The following is an 11,717-nucleotide window of genomic DNA, read 5'->3' on the forward strand; positions in this document are numbered from 1 at the left end:
TATACTTTTAAATATCGTCAGTCCAAAATATTTATAGAAGATTTTTTGCTTATAGTGTTATCAATCTTAAGATATGAAATTAAAAAGAACCATTATTATAGATATTTTTTAATATAAAAATAATTAGAAAAAACTATTAATAAGTTTTAAAATTATTTTACATAGGAAAAGAAAAAAAATATTAATACAATTTAATTTAGAGTTCATTAAAAGTAATTATTAAAGAATATGTATTATTAATTAAATAGTAATTAAAAAAAGTCACTTTAAGTATTTTTACCTCATATATTTTCATATATTGTATGCATAAATTCGAGAGACAAGTTTGATAAGGGTGGAACATGGAGGTTTCTATAATATTTTAAAATGAAATAATTAAAATATTTTAATATGACACAAAGGTTGTAGTCTAAATAATTATATCTAATAGAATTAAATGAAGATTTTATTTTGAATTATAGGACGACAACTAAATGAAAAAATCTATAAAAAATAGTAATCTAAATGAAGGTTGTATCTATTCGAACTAAATAGAATGACACGTAGAATTTGAAGTGAAAATTATATGTATAATTGGTGGTGAATATAACTTCTATAAATTGAGGGAGTTGAAAGGAATTGAAGAAACTACAAAGGGGCAACGTGAAGTTTCCCCTTATCACATTTGTTGGGCAGACGAGCCTGTCGCATGACGTCATCCGTCCCAACCGGGTCACACCGTCCTCGCCCGCCCGCTCGGATCGCCGTGGTCCCCACGCCCTCAACCGCAGTCGGCGTTAACACCAGTCGCGCCGCTCGCCCTCCTCCCGATCCCTTTATAACCATTCACCGCCATCGCCTCGACATGGAGATGGAGAGCACTGACTCCTCCTCCGGCGCCGCCATGAAACCGCCGCTGCCGTTGCCGTCACCTCCGCCGCTTCATCCTAACCTCCCCCCCGGCTTCCGCTTCCACCCTACCGACGAGGAGCTCGTCGTCCACTACCTCAAGAAAAAGGCCGCCTCCGCCCCCCTCCCCGTCGCCATCATCACCGAGGTCGATCTCTACAAGTTCGACCCCTGGGAACTTCCAGGTGACTCCGCCCCCTTCGTCGTCTCCTTCCTACTGTCCGCAATTTCTACTGCTATTCACCTTATTTGCTCGATTAACACTGCGATTGTTGTCACAGGCAAGGCCAGTTTTGGGGAGCAAGAGTGGTACTTCTTTAGCCCTAGGGACCGGAAGTACCCCAACGGAGCGCGGCCCAACCGGGCGGCCACGTCCGGGTACTGGAAGGCCACCGGCACCGACAAGCCGATACTGACGTCGGGCGGGAGCCAGGTCAAGGTCGGCGTCAAGAAGGCGCTCGTCTTCTACCGCGGCAAGCCGCCTAAGGGCATCAAGACTAACTGGATCATGCACGAGTACCGCCTCGTCGACGACGACCGCCATCACCACCACAGCAGCAGACTGCCTCATGTTGCCAGCAAGAAGAGGGGCGGATCGCTCCGGGTAAAACCCTAAAAATTTAACCGCGCTTCATTGCTCCGAGAACGTTCGATCGATGGATTTATTGTACTGTGTTGTAGCTGGATGATTGGGTGTTGTGCCGCATCTACAAGAAGAGCAACACCACCAGCGGCGTCGGCGATAGGCCGTCCACTGAAGACGGGAGCGCCGATGACGCTCTCGGTGCTTCGTCGGGCGGGCAGACCGAAGGACTTCGACCGCCGTTGACCAACTACAACGCCTTGATGGAGAACGACGGGACCTTCTTCGAGGGGCTACTCGCCGCCGAGGTCGACCTGGCGGCCAACCCAATCGCCCACCTCGCCGCCGCGCCGAGAACCAATCTCAACCTCACCTTCCCCTTGCGCCACTCTCTTTCCTCCCCTTACTGGAACACCGATTCGGCCAACATCCCCGCCGCGCCGCCAACAACTAGGCTTCTTGATTCCGCCGACGACAACAACGGCAGCAGCTGCAGCAACAGCAGCGCTGCTGCTTCACACGAAGACCCCATGCACAAAAACCGGATGCTTCTCAATCAGACTCACCATGGCACTGCGTACCATGACCAGATGATTCACGGTGCCTCCATCTTCCACCAGCATCCCTTCCAGCTCCCCGGAGTAAACTGGAGCTCCTAATCATCATCATCATCGATCAGTTTCAGGTAACTCAAACCAGTGTACATAATCAAAGCCCAATTGTTCCAGCGCGTGAACAGAGGGATCATCGGTATCGTAATACACAAAGTTGGATTCTTTAACAAGCATAAGAGATCTCGAGATGATCGAAAGCAGACTGGTACTGTAATTCCAGATGATACTAATAATATAATTGATAGTCTTTCAATATGGATTGCTTGATTGCAGAGAGATATGAGCCAGTCATTTAGTTTGTCTCTGGACAGTTAACCATAGGAATCATAAGTGATACAGCCAAACTTTCACTGATCTCACTGTGACATGAAGGCCACCAGTCACCAGCCAACTTCTGTTACAGATTCTGCTAACTATCTCCATCTGCACACTGAGAGTGACAAGGAAAGGTTGGAGTTTTCTTCGTACTTAGATGGACAATGAACACGACAAGAGGAAGTTAGGTTCAACCAGAAGAAGTAAGGCAGGAGGATGAGGTTTTTGTGGGGTTGACTCGGGTTTCCAGTTTTATGCTTGATTCTTTTTGATTAGATAGAGATAGATTGATATTTGTTGGAGTGATGATGCTTCACCCATGCTTCTCTTGTGAGGAGAGTGAAATGGAGCTGTAGATGTAGTAGACAAGCATATTCATATTTTGAAAACCATGCAATGCATGATGCATTATGAAGGAGAAGGGGGGAAGATGAGCATGTGAAATAAGTGTAGTCGGGTTGAAGCTTACTGATTTGAGAATAGGGAGTAAAGGTGGTCAGTAGGGGGAGATATCCATCAATTTTGAGAATAAAGGTGGTGAGGAATCTCTTTCGAAATGAATGTTCTAAGGTTGAAGATTTGATATCTAGGTCAAAAGTATGGCTTACTGGAGGTAATTTGAAGTCTGTTTATAATTTTTAAGCTAAGATAGTACTGAATTTCATAATAACTGTATTAGGTTGGCTTTTGTAGAGCCCTGACCCCGGCTTAGACTCGGGCTTGACTTGGAATTTGACTAAATACTTTTGATTAAATTAATGTATTTGAAGGCTACGCAGTTTGTCTGATGCAGTGATGCCAAGATGCATATTCATGATTCTGTCTAGATCTGACTCCTTGGCATACTTGTAGTCGTCGGGTTCTGTTGGGTGGGTAGTCGTCGGGTCAGCTTTTGCCAGATTGGTAGTTGTCAAATTGGATAGTTGTCGGATCGGTTTTCATCGGGTCGCTAGTTGTCGATCCGAACGACACAAGGACTCCAGTGAAGATCTCAGGAGATGGCGATTTGGTAAGAAAAATGGACAGAAATAGAAAAGGGTTAAAGGGGTTCAAGATAAACCGCCAATCTCTTCTATGCTCAAATTAACTTTTGAATGAGAGTTTATAGGAGAAAACAGTAAAGAAGGAATTGCGATGAGTGGTCAGGATTTTCAAATGACGTACCTCTTCCTTTTCCACTAAATGGTGCACTGTTATGTAACTAGCATCATTACAATCATCGTGTCACAGTGTGGAACAATTCGAATTTAGCCTATCCTTGGTCTAATTGGTTGGACTTGATTCGGACATGACTCAAACCGACTCAAGTTAAGTTTGACCATGAGCCAGCTAGAGTTGTCAGACTGGCTAGCCACTTGGTAGGGCGGGCTGGGCTGGGCCGGGCCTATCCATGATTTTGACGTATTGGAAAATTCTCAATCCAAAATGGATTTGCAGGTTAGACATGCCTACCACGAGTCCAAACAAATTTAAAAAATAAAATAAAAAAGATTTCATATGTTAAAGGTTTACTTATGAAAGATAGTATTAATTTTCATCCGGGAAAATTTCAACCTACGGCAGTGCCCTCACCTCTTACATTGAGATCATTGAGATGATGGGGTCGACTGACCCTGTGTGATCTCCATCATCTTAGAGCATCCATATCAAATATTCTATTTAAAAATTTTATCTTAAATTTTAGATAAGATAGTTAAAAAATCTTTACATCAGCTACGCTATTAATTTTCTAAATTATGCATTATGAACAGAACTTCTCTAAATTTAAGGAATGTATTCCATTCCCTAAATATTATAGAGGGGAGAGAAGAAATAGAAAAGTTGATATATGATGTATTGAAAAGTGAATATCCAAATTTAATAAAGTAATTTTTTTATCCTATATTATATATTTTGGATAGAAAAATTAATGTGGATGATCTTAAGTAGAAATTGTATGATTGAGCTAACCCAAATTCAGTTATAAATTGATTGACGGATCGGGGTGATTGCCTACCGAGTGGCCTTTGCTGCTGCCGCCACATCTATCTACTTGTGCAATATCCAGAATCACGATTTAATCACATATTTGTTCGATCACGTGCCTTCAGTCATCAGTTGTTTTTTTAATGAAAAATGAATAAAATATGTAAATTATAGTAGAAACGTTGAACAAGTCAATTTTGTACAAGGCATAACCCTCACCAATCAATTTCTACTTTGAACAATGAGATATCATAGGGAGAAGAATATGAAGACACTGGCAAATCTAAGGGGGAGTGAGGATGTGCTTGAGTATCTTCTTGTTTTTAGAAAATTTCATTGTAGTCCGGACCTCCGGGGCAACGAGAAGGATGACAAGCTCCAACTTTTTTCTTTGAATATCATTTTTTTTTTTTTTTATTATCTGAATCCGTCACCGGATGAAGAGTCCGTTTGTTTGTTTCACGAATAATATTGTATATTTATGTTACCTCGGTTAATGGCATAGAGTATCCTCTAGTTTCTTAATTATTTAACAATCGAGTCACAATTTCGATTCGATAAATTAATTTGCTTTTCGATCTATGAAAAACTTACGGAGAACTGAATGGATACAGTGGCGTTCGATGCCAATTAAAAAAAAAAACATGCGGATTATTATATTTGAAAAAGAATTTTGAAAGAAAATATTTGGAAAATGGAGTATTTTTGACAAAAAAAAAAATAAATAAGGATAACTGATGCTTTTTAGTTCACCTTTTTGCTCCAACGATCGATGGGAACATGGGAAAATTCATACGATCGTTTTGTAAACAAATGATATCTTTATAATTTGCTTATTCGTCAATTATGATCTCCGCCGCCGACGGTCGGTGGCGGCGACATAACCTCTGGCTCTGCACCTCGTATGCCACCCAGAGCAGCTCCAGCGCCGTCTCGGCCCGGCGGCGGCGCCACCGTTAGCCGGAGGGAGTGTCGATGAAGAAGAACGTTGGGTCACATCAGACTCCGGGTCGTCTTTTTTCTCCACGTCACGATTCAATTTCTTTGTTTTTATTGCCGGAAGAGCTACGCTGCTGCTTCGTCCGAGTCAAACTTCGGGTGCTGAGTTGATTGAACGTGAGTCGTCAGATCTAGTCCCGTAACCAGGCGGCCGCTGTGAAGACAACGTTGACGGCTTGACATTGACCTTGAGGCGTTGGGAAGCAAATCAATTTTATATCTTCGTGCCGGAATCCCTACGGCGTTCGATTCGTGCTGGTGGACCAGTTTGGGGGTATAAGAACGCGGCTGTCGTAACAACCGGCCGAACTGCAACTCAAGCGCGTCTGCAGCTGCAGCAGCAAGAAGAGGAAGAGGAAGAGGAGGAAGGAAGGCGACCGCAAGGAGGAAGCTCTCGTACTCGGTCCGCCTCCTCTGCGTGATCCTTCTCCCTTCGAATTGGTGAGAAACACCTTGAGTTCTTCTCCTCTTCTTCCTTCCTCGGAACTGCTTTTGCTCTTCAGACATTCTCTATGTTCGCCTAGGTTTTCTTAGCTTATTGATGGTCGCTCAGATCAAAAAGGAACTTTCCCCCCTGGAATTTGGGCTAGACAAAAATCAACAAAATCTTTGTTTGCTAATAAAATTCTCGTCGCAGGTTTGAGAAGGTGGGGAGAGAGGTGTCTGGGATCATGGCCACCGGAACTGTTCCTTCATCAATGGCTGCCATGACTGGTCTGCGCACTGTGGACCGCAGCCTTGGCTTCGTGAAGAGCGTAGACTTCACAAGGATTGCTTATGCTCCTGAACAACAAAGAATGAAGCCTCGGAAAAGAATCGCTTCTGTGGTTAGAAATTCTTCAAAATCTGGCTCTGACATTGTAGAACTGGAGCCTGCCTCAGAAGGAAGTCCTCTTCTAGGTACAAATTTGTCCCTCTAATACATGTATAAAAGACTTCTGTTGGTCCGGTAGCGTCTGCCACCATCCCAACACAATCGATACATGGAGCATCAAATTTTCATTTCATGTTAATGTAGCCTAGGATTTGGTCCCCTTTTTGTTTTCGTGGTGGGTTCATTCTTTATTCTGTTGGTGGAATAGCTGATTTTTTATCTACAAAATGAACTAATATTTACCCATTATCAATCTGAGATATGTAAATATGGTACTTAAATGCTAGATGGAAGTATAAAATGCAATTACACCACTAGTGAAAGACTTAATTTGTGTTTGTTTTTTCATCTCTCTAGTTCCCCGGCGAAAGTATTGTGAATCTGTACACAAGACTGTCAGGAGAAAGACTCGAACTGTGATGGTTGGGAACGTGGCCCTTGGTAGTGAGCATCCCATACGAGTTCAGACTATGACCACTTCAGACACCAAAGATGTTGACAAGACTGTTGAGGAGGTTCGCATACATAATTTTGTGTTTTTGAACAATATTTTAGCAATTTTGTAGTTTACTGATCATTTCTTTTCTATGCATTAATTATGAATCTGCAGTATTAAATTTTCAAGGATAGGCTTATCTGTAGATTGTTCAAACTAACAATTGATTGAGTGATGATAGTTTTTAGATTCTTTTATCTCTTGACTTTCAATTAAATTTAAGCAATCATGAAGCATTCTTATGCGCTTTGGCTTTTAAATGACCTAAAAGGAGGTAGTTGAAGTCTAAAAAATTAGTACCTCCCTATGCAAATGTGAAACAGTGTCAATGTGGTTAAGATCAAAGCGAAAATTGTCATAGTGGTCCTGTTACTTTCTTTCTAAGTTCTCTTAAGGCTTTCTACTAGATGCTTTTCTCGGTATAGTGTTTTTGAAACTAATTATGTTCTCTTGCCAGGTTATGAGAATTGCAGATAGAGGAGCTGATTTGGTTCGAATTACAGTTCAAGGGAGAAAAGAAGCGGATTCGTGTTTTGAAATTAAGAACAAACTTGTCCAAAACAAGTAGGTCTTGTAGTTTTAACTTTGCTGCATTGTGTGACAAATGCACAATGTTTGGAAAATCTTCTCATATTAGTATATTCATTTTGGTATATGATGAAACCCAGTTACAATATTCCTCTTGTGGCGGACATTCATTTTGCGCCTGCAATTGCGTTGAGGGTAGCTGAATGTTTTGATAAGATCCGAGTCAACCCTGGAAATTTTGGTCAGTCATTCTACAGTTTTTTTTTTTTTTACTTTGAAGAATAAAATTACTGTTAATTTTGAAACAATACTGAAACTCTTTCTTTGCAGCTGATAGGCGAGCCCAGTTTGAGCAGTTAGAGTATACTGATGATGAATATCAAAAAGAGATTGAGCATATTGAAAAGGTTCAAAAAATTGCCACTTATAGTCTATTTTGAATCCGATTCAAAGTCGAAACATGATTTTTTTCTCTTTAATAACATTTTCTAGTTGAAATCCTTTTGATACTACTGAATCCTACTATACAGAGAAATTATTTCTTATATGTATCTGTAGGATCTTATCATAGTATTGGTGCTATTTTATAATTGACATATTCTTTATGCAATAGTTTCACTAGTCAGTTCATCATACATTCGTCTTACTGGTCAGGTCTTCACTCCATTGGTTGAGAAGTGTAAGCAATATGGACGAGCAATCCGAATTGGGACAAACCATGGAAGTCTTTCTGATCGTATTATGAGCTACTATGGAGATTCTCCAAGAGGAATGGTTAGCATTCTTGTTTGCGAGAGCTAAACATTAAATATTGTTCTCCAGAAAAATTTATGCTGAAAATATCTGTTTCTGCGATAGGTTGAATCTGCCTTTGAATTTGCAAGGATATGCCGGAAGCTAGATTTCCATAATTTTGTCTTCTCAATGAAAGCGAGTAACCCGGTTATCATGGTTCAAGCCTATCGGTTGCTTGTTGCGGAGATGTATGCTCAAGGTTGGGATTATCCTCTCCACTTAGGAGTTACTGAAGCTGGAGAGGGAGAAGATGGAAGGATGAAATCTGCAATCGGTATTGGCACGCTTCTTCAGGTCTGTACTTTTCGAGCACCTTTTTTCCAGAATGCACTTGTGTTTTGTCAAGAAGATTGTTATTTGATCGGTGAAACTGATATGCTCTAACATCTGTAACATTATTCAACAGGATGGTTTGGGTGACACAATCAGGGTGTCCCTGACAGAACCACCAGAGAAAGAAATTGATCCTTGTAAACGGTTGGCTAACCTCGGCATGCAAGCTTCAAATCTTCAGAAAGGAACTGTATGTCTTGTTTCGTCTACCATTTTCTACGAGTTTTTGTATGCCCACTTTTTTTTTTGCACTAAAAACCTAACTTGTACTTCTCAAAAAAACTTTAGGCACCTTTTGAGGAGAAACATAGAAGGTGTTTCGACTTCCAGCGTAGAACTGGTCAACTTCCAGTGCAGAAAGAGGTTGGTTAGTTTTTTTTTTTCTGGTTCATTCCATAAACATCGATAGGAAGACTTCTAACCTTTGCCAACCCTTTTTATAGGGTGAAGAAGTGGACTACCGTGGTGTTCTTCATCGTGATGGTTCAGTTCTTATGCCAGTGTCCTTGGACATGCTTAAGGTAGGCATTTTAATGTCATGCAAATTCAATTCTTAATTTGATTTATCTTCTTGATCTCTTAATACGTTAATCTTGAAATTCCAATTGTTTTATTGGCATCCATATCACCCCTTCATCACATGTTGCTGTTTCTTTTGCCAGACTCCAGAACTTCTTTACAAGTCCCTTGCAGCAAAACTTGTGGTTGGAATGCCTTTCAAGGTTTGTAGTTCTGTATCACAAATACTACGCTCGAAACCAGTATAACAGCAACTGCAAGTACCTTGACCTTTCGATATTTTCAGGACCTGGCAACTGTGGACTCTATTCTTCTACGAGAACTTCCTCCTTTAGAAGACGCTGAAGCTGTAAGCACACCTAATTATTCTCTTAAACATGAAAGCTAGAAGATTTAAGTTATATATTTTTCAGAATTGAATCACCAAAGACTTGTTTTCGACGAATGTAAATACAAAAAATGAATAAGATCAATGGGGACTGACTCATGTTTGTTATCTTTGCCCAGAGGTTGGCTCTCAAAAGGTTGATTGACATAAGCATGGGTGTTATAGTTCCACTATCTGAACAACTTGAGAAACCACTTCCTAATGCAATTGTCCTTGTTAATCTCGATGAACTTTCCACTGGCGCTAACAAGCTTTTGCCGAGAGGTGACATAGATTGTCATTCAACTCTCTTTTGATCCTTTGTTACAAATATGTACTAATTCAATGATCGTGCTTGTTTTTAGGTGCTCGACTGGCTGTAACTGTTCGTGGGGATGAACCATATGAAGTACTAGACATCATCAAGAATGTCGATAATATCACAATGTTGCTACATGATGCTCCATTGAGCGAAGAAAAGCTCAGCCGAGTTCATGCCGCTAGGAGGTAAATGATCATAGCGACTATCATTGTTATTACTCTCAAGCAGATTGGTACATCCTTCGGCACTTATATGAATTTCTTTACTGCTTTCAGGTTGTTTGAGTATCTAGAAGAAAATTCACTTAACTTCCCTGTTATCCACCATATCCAATATCCCAAAGGGATTCACAGGTAAGATTGTGATCTCGATAAGACTCATTGAATGTTCGAAGTGAAAATGGTTGTTCATTCGCACTCTTGTCCTGCAATTGGCAGAGACGATTTGGTGATTACGGCTGGGAGCAATGCTGGTTCCCTCTTAGTTGATGGGCTCGGAGATGGTATCCTACTCGAGGCCCCTGAGCAGGATTTTGAGTTCCTAAGGAATACTTCCTTTAACTTACTTCAAGGTTGCAGAATGCGCAACACGAAAACTGTAAGCAACCCATACATATCTTCTATTACTTTGAATCGAAATGAAACTAGTTCCACATTTTGTTATTTCTCATCTAATCTTGCAACTACATTGCAGGAGTACGTGTCTTGCCCATCTTGTGGACGGACACTCTTCGATCTTCAAGATATAAGCGCTGAGATCAGGTCAAAGACTTCACATCTCCCTGGTGTTTCGGTAAACTCTCTTCCCGCCACTGGCATTCCAGTCCAATTAGGCATCTTCAGAACTGACACTTCACTCAACTCCTTTGCAGATTGCAATCATGGGTTGCATTGTGAATGGGCCAGGCGAGATGGCCGATGCAGATTTCGGTTATGTTGGTGGTACTCCGGGGAAGATCGACCTTTACGTCGGCAAGGTAATATCTGTCTTCTTGCCATTTTCATGCTTTTAGGATCCATATAATGGATCTCACATTGTATTTTGTAGACTAATATGCGATTTTTAGAATTAGCATTGGAAAACTTTAGGAATTTCTTCGAATAAATTCAGTATCATGATTCTTGTTTCCCTTTTTGTTTATCAGACTGTGCTGAAGAGAGGTATCGCGATGGAGGAAGCTACTGATGCTCTGATTCAGCTCATAAAGGACCACGGCCGATGGGTCGACCCACCAGCTGAAGAGTAGATAAATAATCGCAAGATTAAGCTCTCTTCTTGTTTTTTTTTGTATTTGTCTAAAACTAAAATATTAATAACATAATTTACTTGTTGGGAGATGAATTCATTGTATTATGAGTGAATCAGAGAGAATATTAATAAGGCAATATTTTGCTCATATATTAGAATTATTCTCTTTATATATAATAATACCTCAACACATGGAAAACGTGATCATGTTCGTTCTCCATCATAAAACACGTGCTTGCTCCCTCATCCTCATCCACATGGACTCCATAAGAGTTTTATCGAACGGTCAATCTCGAATTCTAAGCGAATTGGTTGGCTGAAAAGAGATCCGTTGTGGAATTTACATCTCTACTTCGTCCTATTATAGAATTATTGAATGAGTTCCATTTTGAAGTCCTACTATATAATATTATAATATATAAAAATAACTTGTACCAGAAGATGGAGGAGTGGATATTGTTTGCATATGGTTTTTTTTAATTGGCACGTTTATGTCGATTAATTTTAAGATGATCAATTGATCTCATAAAAATATTTTTTTATCATCAGAATAAATTAAAAAAAAATCATAATCTATCAATTCATTATTTTTAAATCAGCCGTCCACTAAAATAAATTAAATTCATCCTTTAATTTCCACATATGACTCTTTGTGCTTTGCAAATATTAATGTCGTGTGAACAAAGAAAAATGACAGGTAATCCATGGGTTGAAGATGGATAATATCGTCATTTCAATTTGTACTATTCATTTCTCCCTCCCTTTCTCCTATTTCCTTTGCTTTTGTCCTCTGAGGTAAACACACTACGACTCTGCTCATTATACAGAGGTGGATTGTCCTATGGGAAGATAAATTTAGGGTTGATTCCCA

The 11,717-nt window shown here is 40.3% G+C and overlaps 2 protein-coding genes across 2 annotated transcripts; both read left to right on the forward strand.

Moving 5' to 3' along the window:
• The first annotated feature begins 708 nt into the window (after positions 1-708).
• On the forward strand, positions 709-2,338 carry LOC122042751 (NAC transcription factor NAM-B2-like). Its single transcript, XM_042603051.1, has 3 exons — positions 709-1,073; positions 1,170-1,492; positions 1,570-2,338. The coding sequence occupies exons 1-3, from the start codon at positions 845-847 to the stop codon at positions 2,128-2,130; spliced, it is 1,113 nt and encodes a 370-aa protein (XP_042458985.1). The 5' UTR covers positions 709-844; the 3' UTR covers positions 2,131-2,338.
• A 3,265-nt stretch (positions 2,339-5,603) lies between these two features.
• Positions 5,604-10,994, forward strand: LOC122042752 (4-hydroxy-3-methylbut-2-en-1-yl diphosphate synthase (ferredoxin), chloroplastic-like). Its single transcript, XM_042603052.1, has 20 exons — positions 5,604-5,805; positions 6,002-6,264; positions 6,596-6,753; positions 7,192-7,298; positions 7,403-7,503; positions 7,593-7,669; positions 7,917-8,036; positions 8,121-8,351; positions 8,464-8,580; positions 8,679-8,753; positions 8,834-8,911; positions 9,053-9,112; positions 9,196-9,258; positions 9,417-9,561; positions 9,642-9,783; positions 9,874-9,951; positions 10,036-10,195; positions 10,292-10,390; positions 10,470-10,574; positions 10,743-10,994. The coding sequence occupies exons 2-20, from the start codon at positions 6,036-6,038 to the stop codon at positions 10,842-10,844; spliced, it is 2,247 nt and encodes a 748-aa protein (XP_042458986.1). The 5' UTR covers positions 5,604-5,805; positions 6,002-6,035; the 3' UTR covers positions 10,845-10,994.
• The last annotated feature ends 723 nt before the right edge of the window (positions 10,995-11,717 follow it).

This window comes from Zingiber officinale, chromosome 2A, assembly GCF_018446385.1.
Source record: "Zingiber officinale cultivar Zhangliang chromosome 2A, Zo_v1.1, whole genome shotgun sequence".
NCBI lineage: Eukaryota > Viridiplantae > Streptophyta > Magnoliopsida > Zingiberales > Zingiberaceae > Zingiber > Zingiber officinale.

Excerpts from the sequence above, each read along its gene's own strand:
- LOC122042751 (XM_042603051.1), top strand. The coding sequence starts at position 845 with ATGGAGATGGAGAGCACTGACTCCTCCTCCGGCGCCGCCATGAAACCG. Across the intron at positions 1,074-1,169 it reads CGACCCCTGGGAACTTCCAG|GCAAGGCCAGTTTTGGGGAG; the intron begins GTGACTCCGCCC and ends TTGTTGTCACAG. Across the intron at positions 1,493-1,569 it reads AGAGGGGCGGATCGCTCCGG|CTGGATGATTGGGTGTTGTG; the intron begins GTAAAACCCTAA and ends ACTGTGTTGTAG.
- LOC122042752 (XM_042603052.1), top strand. The coding sequence starts at position 6,036 with ATGGCCACCGGAACTGTTCCTTCATCAATGGCTGCCATGACTGGTCTG. Across the intron at positions 8,581-8,678 it reads CAAATCTTCAGAAAGGAACT|GCACCTTTTGAGGAGAAACA; the intron begins GTATGTCTTGTT and ends AAAAAACTTTAG. Across the intron at positions 9,113-9,195 it reads TGGTTGGAATGCCTTTCAAG|GACCTGGCAACTGTGGACTC; the intron begins GTTTGTAGTTCT and ends CGATATTTTCAG.